The sequence below is a fragment of the Mauremys mutica genome, chromosome 3, assembly GCF_020497125.1.
Source record: "Mauremys mutica isolate MM-2020 ecotype Southern chromosome 3, ASM2049712v1, whole genome shotgun sequence".
Taxonomy (NCBI): domain Eukaryota; kingdom Metazoa; phylum Chordata; order Testudines; family Geoemydidae; genus Mauremys; species Mauremys mutica.
In genome coordinates, this window is record NC_059074.1 from 90,182,744 (window position 1) to 90,201,004 (window position 18,261).

Genomic DNA, 18,261 nt, shown 5'->3' on the forward strand with positions numbered 1-18,261 from the left:
CAACTCATCCACATGGGATGTTGTGAAGGCCAAAAGCATGACTTAGATAAGACTTAGATAAGTTCATAAAGGATAGGTCCATCAACAGCCAATAGCCAAGATGGTCACGGACACAGTCCCATACTCTGAGTGTCCCTAAACCTCCCACTGCCAGAAGCTGGGAGTGGATGACAGGAGATGGATCAGTCAAAATTACCTTGTTCTGTTCATTCCCCCTGAAGCATCTGGCACTGGCCATTGTCAGAAACTGGATACAGAATGGCTGTTCTTATGAAAGTCAATGATAAGTAGTTTTCTGCTTTAGAATCATGACATCAAAAGAAACTAAAGCTTTTTAGCACTGCCCTTGAAGCTGTGACCAACAGTGTAATTACCTCCAAATGCATGAGTCCGGTAACTGGGACTAGAAGGAGAATAGAGCTGCATCTGAGATGTGATGATCCAAACTACTCGAAACACATATTCTGTGAAGGCTTGAAGGTTACTCACTGTGTACGAATGCTCAGATACTACCTAGATCAATGCACATACATATAATCATTATCACTGTTCCTCTATCTGGAGTTACCATGTAGGATCTCAGTCAAGCCTGATATGACAACATAAAACAATATGTACATATTAGGATGTCACAGACCTAATTCCAAGAATCCCTTATAAAGCAGAACAAGTTCTAGATCAGGAGTAGGCAACCTATGGCACGCGTGCCGAAGGCGGCACGCGAGCTGATTTTCAGTGGCACTCACACTGCCCGGGTCCTGGCCACTGGTCCAGGGGGCGCTGCATTTTAATTTAATTTTAAATGAAGCTTCTTAAACAATTTAAAAACCTTATTTACTTTACATACAACAATAGTTTAGTTATATATTATAGACTTATAGAAAGGGACCTTCTAAAAACATTAAAATGTATTACTGGCACACGAAACCTTAAATTAGAGTGAATAAATGAAGACTTGGCACAGCACTTCTGAAAGGTTGCCAACCCCTGTTCTAGATAATTCATTTCCCTTAAACATTATGTACTGATTCCTCCTTTAACACTTTCTTCAAAACCCACTGCCAAATCTCATCAAATATTGGATGGATGGATGGATGGATGGAAAACAATATTAGGAAGATACGACATTGGCCTGGAAGAGATCTCCTGGGACAGATCAAATCCCCTGCTACCACAAGCAACCCAACATATAATCCTGCTCCTAAATTTATCAAGCTCCATCTTAAAACTATTTAGGTTGTTTGCCCCCACTATGCCTATTGCTCCAGAACCTCACTTCTCTGATAGTTGGAAACCTTCTAATTTCCAGCCTGAATTAATTAATTAATGTAAAGAATATTCTAATTTTAAGCAAATAAATAGCTAAAACAGTAAAATATTAAATATATTAACATCAGTAAATTTTAAATTGTTGTCACTCACCCACAGGCATCTGGGTACCTAACAAATAACTTAAACTTAACATAATAGTCATTTTACCCAAATAAATCCAAGAAAAAAAATAAACAAAAAACATCCCTAACAATCCACCACCAACATAACAAAAATACACAAAGAATCCCCAAATGCTTTACAATCTTAACAAATTATACACAAGAATCATGTCATTCGCCACTCAAATTTAGCCATTTCTGGTGTGAAATGTGGCAACTGTTTTATAGAGTACAAGAATAATAGAGGATAGGTGAGGAGAGGAAGTGAAGAACATCTTTCCAATTGAATCAAGACTGGATTGTAAGTTAGACTAGGTTGTTTTATTAAAAGAGGAATTTATTTTGTCCTCCCTTACCTCAGCATACCTCCAGTCTCCAGGGAGCTGATTGTACTTCCACTGAATAATATATGTCACCCCAGAGATATTAGCCAACTTCCATCTCAATGTCACATTGTGGCTTCCAATGGTAGATGCAAATGGTGCTGTAGGTGTGTTCAAATAATCTGAGTGTGGAAACCAATAAAACACAAACAAGGCTTAAATCATTAATCCTCTCCCTGGCGTATTCTGTGGCAGCTTCTCGGCAGTAGGAGAATGCAGCAGCAAAATTCTGTTATGCTGGAATATACTTTGGTGGTGATACACCTAGTACAATGGGTAAAAGTAAAGTGCATCTTGCCCCAGGGGCCTGGCACATTCAGCAGTTGTGAAGCTGATAAAAACATGGAAAACATGCATATCAGGAAAAGAGTTACAAAATGAACCATAGTAATGTTATAAGACAATTGATACTTTAATATTAACTGGCCAAACTCATCACTGGTGTAAGTGGGTGCAGCTATACTGAAGTGAATGGACATATACCCATCTGTGTTAGTGGTGAATCTGGCCTATTGTGTTGAATTATATCCCTTAAATGGAAGCTTTGGGAGATCCGTCCATTTCTTTACTGTCCTCAAGTCCTTCTCCACTCAGTGACTGGTAAAACATTGAAGGGAAACTCCTTCCATCAAAACACTTAAAGTATATGCTTAAGGTTAAGCTCATGTGCAGTCACGTACATGCTTCAATGGGATTACTCGGGTGCTCAAAGTTAAACACATGCTTTAAAATACTGGTCCCCAAACCAGCAAAGCACTAAAGCATGTGTTTAATTTTAAGCACAAGCATAGTCCCAGTGAAGTGTTCTACTGAACTACACAAGTTAAACATATGTTTAGTGCTTTGCTGGATTGGGGACCAATATTTAAACGATCATGTGGAAGGTCATGATTGGATGACCTGCCAAATGATGAACTTGCAGATAACAGACACTACAGAAACTAGACATGGAATAAAGAATGGGGCATCTTCCATTTAAAATGTTGGTTCCATTTTACTTAGAATTTTGCAACCATGATAAAATTACTATCTGTGACAAAATTGGAAATACTTTATTAATTTTTTTGGCTTGATTTGGTTTAAGTGAAGTCCCTAGTCCATAAACAAAATCAAGGCTGCTTTTGTCAATGCACATTTGTGGTATGCCAGAGTTATACTGTAACTTAGAACCATTGCAATATGGCTTCCTCCCTATGTCCTATCACAGCTGGGAAGATATGAGGTGGGGCATTCATGCTTTTAGTCCCTCCGATTGACCTTTCTACAGCTAACAGCAAAACTTTTCAGAAGAATGCAACCAGTTGTGGATCTTGCTCTCTGCCTTTTTGTCAGATACAGGGTTTGATCATATTAGGGCACAAAGTAACATGTACCTGTTCAGTCATGCCTTTTAATATATTTCCATTCAGGCAAAGATTGGGTTTGCTGTGCAACTTTATATAAATCTTCCCCCCCAGTATCACCAACATTTAGTGTGTATATGTATATATACACACACACACTATATATATATATAAAGTTGTATTGAGGCATTAGCATGCTGCCCGTTGCTTTGGGAACTTGGTGCCTCACATTCAGTTTCAAAACATATATATACACACTAAATATTGGTGATACCAGCGGGGGAAGAAGTATATATATATATGCGCTTGTTTTGAAACTGAATGTGAGGCACCAAGTTCCCAAAGCAACGGGCAGCATGCTAATGCCTCAATACATTTTTTTATTATGATACGGAGCCCAGCAAAGCATTTATTATAAAGCTTTGCTGAATGGAAATCCCTACATTTTTTCAGCTAGATAGGGTAGATCCATAGGTGCTGGAACTAAGGGAGCTGAGGCTGCTGCTGCACCCCCAGTTTGAAGTGGTTTCCAACATATACAGGGTTTTCAGTTTGGTTCAGTGGCTCTCAGCACCCCCACTATGCAAATTGTTCCAGCACCCCTGGTAGATCACTCAGGGTAGGGTTCACTAAGCATTGGCCTGACTGCTTCCATGGAAATCAAAAGGAGTTTTTACCATTGACTTCAACAGAAGCAGAGTTGGGCCATAGCTGAGTGCGTTTGAAAATCCCACCATAAACTTCTGCATTTATATCCAAAAATTCCCAAGTTCCTGGAAGAAAAAGCCTACTTTTTGTAATACAGCAGCCATCTCTTTACTTTTAAGCTACAATAAGAATCAGAAAAGGAACAGGACATTCCTGGCCCTGTTCAAAGACAATCAGATAACAAAAGCAAAAGGATACTCCTAGAAATTAGTTCAGCAAACCCTGGGTTATGGCACAACACTATATCCGTGCTTACCTTGTACTTCAGCACCATAAGCCTCCTCTGCACAGCTGCAGCCAAACTTACAGGAAACTCTCTGTATAAAACATAGAGTTTGCCAGTTAGTTTTGTTTCAATGGGATGTCTTGTTAGAAGCATCCAGACACATTTCTAGTACACAGGAATACCACAAGAGTAGTTATATTCATTCTAAAAACATTGGCACCTTAGGCTCATTCCAAAAATCTATTGGCATCAATGGCAATCTTTCCACTGACTTCAATGGGGATTGGATCAGGTTCTATATTCCCGATATTGCCCATTTGCTGCAACGCACAAATCTGGGGACAATTCCTGCTCACTTTACACATTTAAGACTTCAGTGAGAATACCTGAGGAAGGGAAGCAGAATATGGCTCATTTAATTACTATTGATGAGAAGCCCTGAGCATTGAGCCCAACCCTTCTTGCTCCACGTATTTCCCACAAATGCTCCCTGCTCTTGGCCAATAAGCTGTATTGGACGTTTTTTTAAAAACACATCTACCATCTAACTTCTTGTTATTATTTTTTATCTGTGTTATAGTTGTGTCTATAGGTCTTAACCACCTCCGGAGCCCTAGTGCAGCCCACACTGAACAAATACATAGTAAGAAGTGAGTCCCTGCCCCAAAGAGCTTAACATCTAAATAGAGAAGATAGACAAAGGAAGCCTCACTAGCTCTATTTTACAGCGCCACTGAACTGAGACGCAGAGGGTAACATTTTCTAAAGCACCCAAATAACTGACAATCCTAAGCCTACTTTTAAAAGTGACCTAAGCACATAGGAGCCTGAGTCTCACTGAAAGTCAATAACTAAATAAGCAATGACTCCAGCTTGCTTTTCTGGCTGCTAGTAAGGAATGAGAGGGGGCTCAGACTGGAGGGGCAGGATTTATATACACTCCCCCAGCTGTGCAGGGGCCAATGGCTTACCTGAGCCCCACCGGCCTGCCCATCAATTCAGGTGATGCCTTCTCCCCTCCTGATTCCCAAAGGAGGGGAACCCTTAAAGGAGATACTATCCTTTTTTTTATGCCAGTCCCAACAAAGCTCCCCCACCATGAGAATTTTCTCTGCTGTATTTTAGTTAGGCTCATTTACATTGCAAGATTGTCTGGTTTACAAAAGCTGAAGAAGATAAAACGCCCCAGCTTTATAATCTCTGTTCATACGGCAAACAACTATCAAGTAATAATTAACTTTTGGGTCATTAAGGTGACATGTTATATTAGGTGGCATTTTTTGTCTTGGTAACTTTAAATGATACTATTGTACACATTTCCTGCAGCACACTGAAACTGATAAGAGAAAATTGCCCTAGCACAAAGTAGAGGCTTATTTCCCAAGTTCATGCATTAAAGAAGTGGCTCTTTGTGTTTTATTATTATTAGCAAGGTGCAACGTTTCCAAGAGAAATATCTTGGTCAAGGAAAGGCAAACGGTACAAATACCAGCAGCCATGCTTCTGTGTGGCACTAGGACAGCGTTGAATTGGGTGACCAGATGTCCCATTTTTAAAGGGACAGTCCCATATTTAAGCCCTCCTGTCGGTGTCCAGACTTTTTCTTAAAAATGGGCAAATTGTCCCGTATTTTCTGTCTCCCCCCATCAGTAGTGGCGGGTCCTGCTGCTGGCTGGATCCCAGCTCGCCAGCCACCCGCCCAGCATCACTCCCTACTCCCCCTGCTAGTCTGCCCCCGCTGTGTGCTGGCTTTCGGCCAGCAGGGCCTCGCCCCCCCCCATCCCATTTGCAGCCGGTGCTGGCTGTGCACTGTGAGCTGTGGTGGCTGGTGAGTGAGGGCAGGCGCCAGGTGGCAGCCAGCTACGTGTCACCTCTGCTGCCCATCCATTGGCCCTTTACATGCTCCCTCTCTTGCTGTTCACTCCCTTCTTTGCCCCCTCACCCCCCCAGCCCTGCTGCTCCTCGATATCCCCTCCGGCAGGGCACATCCTGCTCCCAGCGCTATGCAGAGAACCAGCCCCTGGTCAGAGCACTCAGCTCACCAACAGCCTGGCCAGCAGGCTCCTTCCTTCCCCCACTGCCTCTGGCTGGGCCGGCATCCTGGGACAGCCCAAGATCCTCTGGTCTGGGGCGCTGGCCAGGAGGAGCCAAGCCCTGCATGTGCCAAAGCCCCACACAGCACTGCCATGGGGAAGCCGCTCTGCCACTCAGCTAAGCTCTAGAGTGGTGCGGGGGGGAAGCAATTTCCAGCCTGTTCCCACCCTGAACCTGCAGGCTCCACAGCAGCCCCTGAGGAAGGGGCTTAGCACCCTCTTCACCACCCTCACTCCGACCCTGGGTCCTGCCCCTAGGGAGCACAGGGCTGCTCTGTCCCTAGGTACCCTCCCCTGCTGACCCATCTCTCTGGCAGGTTTCCATGAAGCCCCTGCAGTCAGCTTCCCTGGCTATGCCTTAGGCTCAACCTCTTCCAGCCTCTGCTGTAGCTAGGGTTACCAGACAGCAAGTGTGAAAAATCGGGACAGGGGGTGGGGGATAATAGGAGCCTATATAAGAAAAAGACCCAAAAACCGGGACTGCCCCTATAAAATTGAGACATCTGGCTCAGTAAACCTGATGTTAATTTGAATGTTTGTACTGCATAATTCTGATTGATTGCCGTTGAACTCGCTTGAATACGAGTAATTTTACCAGGTGTCCCGTATTCAGCATAGCAAATATGGTCACCCTAGCGTTACAACAGCTTTACAAACTGTAAGCCGCAGGTCTACTTAATGTCTTAATCATTGACAGTCAAGAATGTTTGGGCTAAGGGCACACCTTCTCTTTACACTGGTTTGTACTGCTTTAAGGAAACTATAAAGTGCTTCATTCAACAGACATATTTCCTGTCTTTTTTCTTTATTCTGTGTTTTCCTTCTTCCTTTTCCTATTGACAATTAATTGCTACAGCCCTAAACCTGATTTTGGCTCTTGCTGAGGAGAATAATAATAAACTTTTCCATGGAGATTTTTAAAGGTAAATTTGCCATCCATTTCCCATGAAACCAAGAAATCCTTGTTGTTGGTGGAAGTTCCCCCTTTAAGTGCCGGATTCTGACTCCTTTATTCATGTTGAGTAGCACCTTATTCCATTGGTGTTCCAACTAACTTTAATGGGACTTCTCTTGGGAAAAGGTACTATTCAACAGCTGTAAGAATATTGCATTGTTTGTTTATAGGCATTTTCTATGGCACTCATCACGACAGTATCTGAGCAACTCACATACATCAATGAAGTAGCCTCATAATGTCCCTGTGAGGAAAAGGGCTATTACCCATTTTACAGAAGGGACACTGAGGCCCACAATGATTAACATGTTACCCAACATCACACAGCAAGTCTGTGGCATAGCCAAGAACAAAACTCAGCTCCAGTCCACTCTTTAGCCGCCGGACCATCTTTTCTCCTTCACAGGCTTAAAAATAAAGAAAATCTATGCCCCCATTTGAAAACCTCATCCATACACATCTACATTCAAACTTCACTTCTAGGCCAATGTACACTATGTATCTTATGTTTTTAACAAGAATACAGTGATGTAATGCCACAGGGTTTGCACAAGGCAATCAGACACCTGGATTTAAAATTTTGGGTATCAAAGTTGTGTTTCATTCTGCTGTATGAACTGAAGTTATCATTTTAGGATGTTTATACTGATCTTATTGGCATTTAACTTACCTCACATGCTCTGATGTAGGTCTGATTCTATAGAAAAGCAAACAAAAAGAGACATGCTTAGCAGGAATATAGTCTTTCAATAGTCCAATATTCCAAATAAGGTAGTATTAACTCATCAGACATTTCTTAAACTCACAGAGTACATAGCAAACGCTTTTCAGTGACAAATGGCTGAAAAGAAGAAAATCCAAATTCAAAACTGGAAGGCCAGCATTTGAATTATGTCAAGTCTGACTGAGCTACCGATATCTCAAGAAAAGGAACCAAGTTCCTCTCAAACTTTTCCCTGGCAACTGCCCCAGAACCTGTGCTAGTTCTTGTCCAGATATTATTGGTTAACAGCAGGAAACATGGTGATAACATGTATTCTAAAGATAGGGGTCTAGCAGGGCCTGGTGCAGAAAGGTGTTGAACACTGACAATTTAATTGACTGAAAACCCAGAAGGGGAATTTAATTTTCATTGAATGTTAGTGTTCTCTGTTCCCACCACACTGTGGCAGACATAATGCAGGTTTGTATTGTGAAGGTACCCCCATGCCAAGAACTAGTGATTCCCAGGTTAATGTACTCTATTTCGAACACTTCTGAACTAGACTTACTGGAAAACAAATTATGGCTATTAAATTTTTTTAGTATAAAAAGACTGGCTAGTATAAAAAGACTGGTAGAATACTTTTGGATAATTTATCAGACAAAATCAAAGCATAGGAAGTGGAACTTTGACTAATACAGTACTTACACATTGCAGTGGGCAACTGTTTTGTACTGTTGCATTCCAAAATTGACATCCCTGTGTGCACTGCAAGAAAGACCGTGAATAGTTAGTACTTTAAAAGAGTTGCAGTCAAACAAGGAGGAAGGATGGTCCAGTGGTTAGGATGCTAATCTGGGAAACCTAGGGTCAATTTCTTGCTCTGCCACAGACTTCTGATATTATCTTGGGCAAACATGTAAACTTTCTATGCCTCAGTTCCCCATGTGTAAAATGGGGTAACAGCACTTCTCTTCCTCATGGAGATAAATACATTAAAGATTTTGAGATGCTTATACACTATGGTAACAGGGCCTAGATAGACAGATAAAACTCCTGAAAGTTTCCTCTGAAAATTAATATAATGAATAAACATAGAAGTTTGTGTGAGTGATCCACACAACCACTTCTAGACAGGACCTTGACACAGCCATCCTGACTGAGGGTACTGTAATGGCTGGTGTGCAACTCCATCATTTTGGTCTAGACTGCAGCTTTACACTGTGCCCTGAGAGAGCAGCTGCAAAGCTCCAGGAACAAAGCAAAAAATGAATTTTGTCCAAGGGAGCTCCAGTTCCTCTCTTGCTCCAGGAAGGAAGTAAATTAATTAATTCACCCCCATCAGAAAGCTCTTTCCTTGATCTGGCCAGGGTAGAGCAAGCAGTCCTTTCAAGTCTATTCCTGACTCGCTGGTAGAGAGAAGGAACAAATTTGCCATAAACAGGCCAAAACATAAAAAACGGACCTTCCAAAAATCATGAAATTGGCTTAACATCATGATATTTTAAAAAATAATAAATGTTGGATTTTTTATTTATCTTCTGGTTTTGAAATTGTGTGAATTACATTTCAAACTTTTTTCTGCTTCCAGGAGGTCTACAAACTTCCTTTAAAAAAAAAAGTTGAAATTCTCTCACAATCACCTGACTCCAAAAGCTGGGGCTTTACGAAAAACACCAAATATCACAAAGCATAAGAAAATCATGATAATTGGCAACTCTCGATCTCAGCAAAGACACGTAGGTGAGTAAGGGGGCAGCGCTGCATGGCCAAGTAAACATTGTGACAATCTAGCTTTTTGCGCTCACATGACCCCCGCCACCCCACACTTGAGGCCATTTGCAGAGAGACTGTAATTCACTAAAGATTGTGGATAACATTGATGATTGAATCCTCCATGCATCCAGCAAATAAGTGGGAACGAGCCTTCAAGGGGCCTGTGGCTATCAGGATGAACTGTGTTAGAGATCCAAGATTTCTATGGGAACCTCTCCTGAAGGCTGCTGCTCCTTCCAAAAATCACCCCATCAAAAGTTTGTGTTAACCTGTAGAGATCTCCAGTATAAACCCAAACATTTATAGCTCTATAGAAGTCTAACACAACATCTTAAAAATAGCATTTTCAGTTTCCTCCCTGTCAAATTTATGAGAAAATAAGATGGGTGTGTTATTTTAAATTTACTAGACTACCCAGAATGCAATAGTAAAAATTGTGTGCCTCTCATGGGTAGGGTGACCATATGTCCCATTTTGTCTGGAACAGTTCCCTTTTTAAGTTCTGTGCCGGCTGTCTTGATTTCTTTGACAAAAACGGGCATTTGTCCTGTTTGCTATTGCGAATTGATCAATTGGCAAGCGCAAACGAACAAATGCTCAGTTTACAAAAAAAGTTGGGTGCGACCCGAAGTGGGGCACAGAGGAACATTGGGGTGGGGGGTGGCAACGCGAGGTGCCAGGCAGCAGGGCGCAGAGCAGACCTGCACAACATGCGGCCCGCGGGGGGTGAGTAGGCAAGCGGTGGGGTGGGGCAAGCCAACGGCCGGCTGGCTGGCTGTTGAAGAGGCCAGTGGCAGGCTGGGGAGTGAGGGTGAGCCAGCAGCAGGGGGCGGGGGCAGCGGCAGAAGGTAAGACGCCAGTGGCGGGCAGGCAGGTGAGCTGGCGGCGCGGGGAGCAAGGAAGCCGGCAGCGGGGAGGGGGGCTGAGGAGGTGAGCCGGCGGGCAGTGGGGGCGGGGGTGGTGAGCCAGCGGGGGGGGGCGAGTGGCTGAGGAACCGAGTGGGCGGGCAGTGGCGGGGAACAGGTGAGCCGGCGGTGGGGGAGGGGGGGCTGAGGAACTGTGTGGGTGGGCGGTGGCGGGGAGCAGGTGAGCCAGCGGTGGGGGGTGGCTGAGGAACCAAGTGGGCGGGCAGTGGCGGGGAGCAGGTGAGCCGGCGGTGGGGGAGGGGGGGCTGAGGAACTGTGTGGGTGGGCGGTGGCGGGGAGCAGGTGAGCCAGCGGTGGGGGGTGGCTGAGGAACCAAGTGGGCGGGCAGTGGCGGGGAGCAGGTGAGCCGGCGGTGGGGGAGGGGGGGCTGAGGAACTGAGTGGGCGGGCAGTGGCGGGGAACAGGTGAGCCAGTGGCAGGGGAGGAGGGGGCTGAGGAGGCAAGCGGGCGGCGAGGGGTATGGGGGGATGACGAGCTAAGTGGGCAGGCAGTGGCAGGGGGGCAGGTGAGCTGGCAGCGGGGGAGGAGGGCTAAGGAGGCGAGCGGGCAGCAGGGGGGTGAGTAGGCGAGCCGGGGGGGTGGGGGAATGATGAGCCAGGCGGGCAGTGGTGGGGGGGCTTTATACTTGGGGGGGGGTGAGGAGGCGAGTGGCAAGTCGGTGGCTGACCTGTTCTACTGATCTTGTCTCTCATAAAAATTGGTTCTTTTTGCTGCTTTTCTCTGGGCTGGGGGTTGCCCCAATGCTGCAAAGAGGGTGTTCTCAAAGGAAGGCGCTTGCTTCTAACCCCCGAGGCCATCAGTATGTCTGCTCTTCTCTAATCAGCCCACTTGACAAGTTTGATTGTCCTTGGTCTGGCTCCCATCCCCTTTCCAAGGGTTGCAGCTGTCTGGAGGTGCTGCCTTCCAAGCCTTCCTCATTCACACCTCATTCATTCAACAGGGCAATTGATTATAAAATGGGGGGAAGATCTTATTCTACTTCTAGCAAATAAACATTTTTCTTTTACCTTAATTATATTACCTTAGGGGCCCGTTATAACATATTACCAAGATTCAATACCGCTGTTTCGGCAGGGCAGCGCTGGAGAAGGAGGGTTTGTTTCTGCATAGTAGGTGGCGCGGGGGGGGGGGTGTTTCCACGGGCCGGGTGGTGCTGGGGGGTTGTGTTTTGGTTGGGGGCTGGGGGGTTTCAGCCCTCAGCTGTTTTCTTTGGAGTAATATGGCCCTCACCACTTTACGAGTTGTGCAGGCCTGGCTAAGAGGGTCAGCCCCAGTCCCAGGCCCAGTGTCCGGAAGCATGGAGCTTGGGCACTCAACCCCAGTCCCAGCCACAGACAGCACGGAGTGGGTCAGCTCCAGCGATCATCAGCACAGGGCTCAGGCACTCAGCCCCAGCCCTGGGCAGCATGGAGCTTGGGGGGAGTCAGCTGGAGCCCCAAGTGGCAGCGGCTCTGTCTAGCCATGCTGGCGCGGGGGGAGCAAGCCCAGGGTCATCCTGTTTGTACTTTAGGAAATATGGTCACCCTACTCATGTGAGCACTGATTCTGATGGGGACCCAAATTATCACAAATATTTCTTCATTCTGAATTTTGTAGACTCTGAACTGAAATAGGAGCCTGAACAGAGACCTATGCTCCACTATGACAAATTCACTTAAAAAAAAAAAAAGAAACATGTCTTTTTAAGAATATGGGCCAAATTCAGGCCTGTAGTAATTAGATGCAACTCCTCTGCAATCAACGGAGTTGCACCTACTTATGCCAAGTCTTAATATGATCCACCATGCTGGCAAAGCTATAACCAGTTAATATGACCTTTGCACCCTAGTTATATATACAGCAATAACATAAGTAACAATGCAAACCATTACTCACAGCTGCACTGATATCACTAACATTGCAAGCATTAATGCCAAGCTCTCCTTCCTGTAAAGGAAAAAATATATATATATTTATAAGTGAGTTTAGATATCCAGTACTTCCTCTACTAAAAAAAATAGCAAAATAACAGTATTTTCCTTCCTTCCTTCAATTTTTTTCCACCTCACATGAAACTTTTAAAATTATTGCTGAAATGACAATCGCTTCTTACTTGCTTGAGAGTAATCAAAGAGTATCATTAGGATATGGAAGTTGGTGGAGTCAGCAGGAGTCAATTAAGTTATCTCAAGGAGGAATTTGGCCCTTTGTCTCTTGATTCATAGGTTCTGAGGCCAGAAGGGAATACTGTGATCATCCAGTCTGACTTCCTATAGGCCACTGAGCTTCCCCAAAATAATTCCTTTTGAACTACTGCATCTCTTTTAAAAGAACATCCAGTCTTGACTTTAAAAGTTGCTAGTGATGGAGAATCCACCATGACACTCTGTAAATTGTTCCACTGGTTAATTACCTTCACTGTTAACATTTTATGCCTTATTTCCAGTCTGAATTTGTCTAGCTTCAGCTTCCAGCTATTGGGTTTTGCTATACCATTGTCTGCTAAATTGAAGATCCCATTATCAAATTCCTGTTCCCTATGTAGGTATTTATAGACTGTAATTAATCTTCTCTTTGCTAAATTACATAGATTGAGCTCCTATAAGGCATGTTTTCCAATCCTTTAAATTGTTCTCGTGACTCTTCTCTGAGCCATCTCCAATTTATTCTGATTTACTGAGACAATAATAAATGCTTCATAAATAAACCTGGAACGCAAATGGCACAAGTCCAACTGGGTCTGACTTCCAAAATGCATTTTACAGATTTTGTTTCTTTAAATTAAGTGCTTTTCCTCTGGCCTCCTTCCGAAATGACTATACCGAACCACATGACAACTGATTCTCTTCTGGTACCAAAAGTGCCTCAGAACTATGGTTCCTATTCCCAGAGCACCTGGTTTGAACTGTGCAAGACCAGGTACCTCTTCAGAAGTGCAAATGATTCTGGGATGCATTTAACCAGCTTTGAGTAGCTGAATGTGGGGTCATAGGACTTGATCCTACAAACGCTTATGGTGTGTGCTGAACTCTAAACATGGGACTATTCTAATAGAGAGAAGTTGAACATGCACAAGCATTTGCAGGATAAGAGGCATATAGTGTGCCAATGATTAAGAACCCCTGTCTGATGCAAAACAGTCCCACAGCAGGTGTGATCACACAGGTACCCAATGGAAGCTTTGAACTGTACTGACCTTGAGACCAGTTTTTTCTCATTTCAGTCCCCGTCACAATATTTTTAAGTGGCACATAGAATATGGATGCCACATGTTTGGCTTTTAAAGAACAGTGCTATGAAGCGTAACAGAGCATTTCTCATTCAGAATTTATTTTAAAATTAATCAAAGAATCCTTGTTAGGAATATTATTACGACCTAAGCTCATAGCAGGAAAGATGAGTAACCCTTTCACTGCTGCCAGGGCTCTTTTATGCATCAGAAACAGGTTTTAAAGGCTGGCCATTTTAATAAGATCATGTACCTGGTACATCCATCCTATAGATTTCATGTTCATAATCAGTATATTTTTCAGAACTGACAAAGCTAATCAGCCAGAAAACATACAAAGTCATTTCTACAGAGCACAAGTACATGGTCTTCTAGACAAGATCAGTCGACATACTAAGCCAAATAAAAATGAAATTTGAAGCATAATTATTGGTCAGGTTTCAGTTAGAGTTTGGGCTTATCACCTTTATGCATCAACAGAAGGAAAACAAATAAATTCCACTTCACTACCCAAAGGAACACTACGAAAACATAAGATTAAAGATATAACAACCCACTCTTCTACTTAAAGGGACACCAGCAACTTGAAAGCTAGACAGTTTTATATACTACATTTGCACTTAAGTCCCCTGCCAGTTGTTGTAATTTTACAGTTACACTTTCCTGTTTTTAAAATGTTTTATTCTTCCATGTTGCTGTGTGAAAGACCCATACAAATAGAAGGGTATATTGACTAGCTAATTTTACAGCAAACGCTGTAGATTAGACAGTCTATAAAAAAATAATTAAAAATAGTTTTTGTTGTTTGTTTTTTTCCTGTAGTCTCTTCCAGTTACAGTAATCTGATGAATCATTGTAACGGAGGGGAAATAAAATTCAGATGGAGTATGATTAACTGGGTTTCCCCTTTAAAAGGTACGACATCCATTTTTCCACTGCAAACAATTTAAAAAACATTATTTCAGCCCCCAGTTTTGCCCACATAGGTTCTTTACATACAATTTCAAACAAAGTGGTTTGCATTAGAAAATGCTAATTGTGGTAACAACAATCATATATCTAAGAGTTAAGTATAATTTTTTCCAAAACTTACCAGGCCGCCTGTACATAAATTCTGACAATTAATCAAGAAAGTACAATATACTGTAGAAATCCATATGCAGTAAACAGAAAGAAGACTGATTAGCTTAGGCTTCCACACGTTAATGTTCCTCATAGCTCGAATGACAATTTCATCTGGCAGTCTGCTACTTTTCTTATTTCTGCCTCATAGATTCCGTGGATTCTAGATGCCAGATAGAACATTGAAATGCGGAAGTTTTCTAAGTTTTAGTAAAATCATTGTTTATAATCAATCCATTCTATGACATTGGGGCTTCCTGGATCACTTGTCTGGAAATTGCGCAACATCTATTTAATAGTTTCTTATTAAACCGCTCAGACAAAGGTGTCGACCGATGAAAGGTCACATGACTCCTTATCATTGAAGTGAAAAGAAAACTAAGTGGAGTGATCTTATCCTGGTATTATGGTGAATGAGGAAGAGAGAGAGAGAGAAAGGAGCCCTGTTTGTATTTTCTTTTATGATGAAACAATTTTTAATCACTGCTTTTAAAAATGGCTTCAGGTAACACAGCTGTGCTGATTGGAGTGGTGAATAACTTTCTTAAAACATCTTTAACAAATAGTCCACTCTGGCCTGCACAACCATTTTAGCTGAGACTGTTTTTAATAACGGTTTTCAAATATGGTACATGGGGCCACATAAGTAGGGCCCTACCAAATTCACGGCCATGAAAAACGCATTACAAACCGTGAAATCTGGTCTTTTGTGTGCTTTTACCCTACACTATACAGATTTCATGGGGGAAGACAAGCATTTCTCAAACTGGGGGTCCTGACCCAAAAGAGTATAGTGAGAGAGTCAGAAGGTTATTTTAGGTCGCAGTATTGACACCCTTATTTCTGCACTGCCTTCAGAGCTGGGTGGCCGGACAGCGGGGCTGTTTGCCAGACATTCAGCTCTGAAGGCAGTGCCCTTCCAGCAGCAGTGTAGAAGGGTGACAATACCATAGCATGCATCCTTACTTCTGTGCTGCTGCTGGCAGCAGCATTGTCTTCAGAGCTGGGCTCCCAGCCAGCAGCCGCCGCTCGGTTACCAGATTTGCCCGTTACTTTGGGGTATGCTCATTTATTCAAGTTACTCTTCTGGGGGCGGGGTTTTCTTTGGTAATTCTATCAATGTACTGCTTGTGTCACGTGTGTTTTCATATGGAGCTCTACTCCTCCCTTATGCAAGTCCCCTCCCAATGGAACTATCCTCCAGGACCTAGGTTCCCAAGGGCTGGGTTCCTCCACCCCAGAACTGGATGAAAACACACACACACACACACACACACACACACACACAAGCAGGGCAAGTCCGAGTGGACTGGATCGATCAGCACTTTCAAGCTGACCCCCCTTATATACCCCTGGGCTCAATGGGCTGGATCAAGCAGCACTTTCAAGCTGTCACCCTTATGCGTCCCAGATTCAGTACGTCCCTGTCTCCACTCTCACATCACAACTGTACTGGTAGTAACCTACTTTATTAGCAAACCTCACAGTATTTTGGGCACTACAGGGATCTTTAGCTTAGATAAAAGAAGTGTTGCTGTAGAGTAAATGGGGAAGCTAAAACCACAAAAGAGTAAAGTTCGGCAAGAGAGAGAGAAGCAACCAGCTTAACCACTCAATTTATTTATTGAATAATAGTGATAACTACACAAGGAGGGCTAAACCAACATAACATACATTATTAAAGGTTAATACCAAAGTAGAAAGGAAAAGAGAGAGAGAGAGAAGGGAATCTCACCTCTCCCTGAAACTTGAACTGGTCGGAGCTCCCAGGTGATGGTAGAAGCTCAGGGTTCTGAGGGCAGAAGACAGGCAGAGCCCCCCGCACAGTCAGGAGACGGAGTCCCAGTGGAACTGATGCAGAGCTTGGGTCAGGGCCGGCTCTAGGCACCAGCGGGCCAAGCACCCGCTTGGGGCGGCATCCTGGGGAGGGCGGCAGATGGCCCCGGTGGACCTCCCGCAGACATGCCTGCGGGAGGTCCACCGGAGCCGCCGACCCGCAACCGCCAGAGCGCCGCCCCCGCCCCAGCAAATCCTAGCCGCGGCTGGGAGTTAAAAGGCTCTGGGCTCCCCGCCGCCGCGGGCAGCCCGGAGCCTTCTGATTCCCAGCCGCGGCTGGGAGTTAAAAGGCTCTGGGCTCCCCGCCGCCGCGGGCAGCCCGGAGCCTTCTGATTCCCAGCTGTGGCTGGGAGTTAAAAGGCTCTGGGCTCCCTGCCGCGGCGGGCAGCCCGGAGCCTTCTGATTCCCAGCCGCGGCTGGGATTTAAAAGGCTCTGGGCTCCCCGCAGCGGGGAGCCCAGAGCCCTTTAGACACGCCTGCCGCCCTAAGGGCGCACGGACTGCCCCCCCAGCCCAGGGCGGCAATTCAGTGCGCTGCTTGGGGCGGCAAAAACTCTAGAGCCGGCCCTGGCTTGGGTCTATGCCTTAGAACGCTTACTTGAACATAGGTAGGGGTTTTTGTAGAGAAACAACAATGGTCCAAGGACCTGATCACTCTTGGCTATGGGTGGTGTTTTTTTCCAGGGAGCTGACAGTGCAACTAGGCTACTTCAGTATTTTGGATATCGATCAAGGATTCATTACTAGAATTGGTTTGATAACTGCTGAGCTTGGTGTGGGAAGGTGTAGATTTATTAACATCGGGAGCAGAGATTCCCATGATGCAGTGCTTCCCTGTTTTTCTGGTCCCAGAGTTCAGTGCAGTTCTCTGTTCTTCATTCTGTATGCTAATCCCAGTCCCATCTTTCATGCAGATGAGGCTAGGGGAGTTGTCTCTGCTCTTCATTCTGTATGCAAATGGAGATGTCTTACTCTTGTCACCCTTCTCAGGAGGGGTCTAGGTGCGTCTCCCAATGCCCTTCACTGCTCTCTGCAAGCCTTTTCTCTGATCAATCTTGGTTCAAGCAGAGACCCGGGGCGGGGAGGGGGTGTCCCTCATGAGTCAGACAGGCCAGACACTGCGCCCTGGTTCCCCAAAAACACAGAGCTGACTGGTATCAAGTCTCCATCTGCCCAGCTCTGAAGGCAGCACCACCGCCAGCAGCAGCAGAGAAGTAAAGGTAGCAGTACTGCAACCCCCCCCCAATAACCTTGCGACCCTCCCCAACTCTTTTTTGGGATCTCCTACAATGACACCACCATGAAATTTCAGATTTAAATGTCTGAAATCATGAAATGTACAATTTTTAAAATCCTATGACCGTGAAATTGACCAAAATGGACTGTGAATTTGGTAGGGCCCTACACATAAGGGTTGCCAGGTGTCTGGTTTTTGACTTGAATGCCTGGTCAGAAAGACCAGCTGCCGACCAGGCCATTGAAAGTCCAGTTGGTGGTGCAGCGGGGGCCTGGGGCTAAGACAGGCTCCCTTCCTGCCTGGCTCCACACAG

General features: G+C 44.6%; 1 protein-coding gene across 1 annotated transcript in view; it reads right to left on the reverse strand.

Annotated features, from left to right (window-relative positions):
- The window catches only part of ROS1 (ROS proto-oncogene 1, receptor tyrosine kinase), a 96,549-nt gene extending 81,579 nt beyond the window's left edge, over nt 1–14,970 (reverse strand). Inside the window, exons 1-5 of the mRNA XM_045010300.1 lie at nt 14,848–14,970; nt 7,812–7,838; nt 4,124–4,184; nt 1,790–1,938; nt 375–513 (exon numbers count right to left, since the gene is read on the reverse strand). Of these exons, the coding sequence (XP_044866235.1) occupies nt 375–513; nt 1,790–1,938; nt 4,124–4,184; nt 7,812–7,838; nt 14,848–14,970 (499 nt within the window). The remainder of the gene's footprint in view (nt 1–374; nt 514–1,789; nt 1,939–4,123; nt 4,185–7,811; nt 7,839–14,847) is intronic.
- Nucleotides 14,971–18,261: the final 3,291 nt, after the last annotated feature.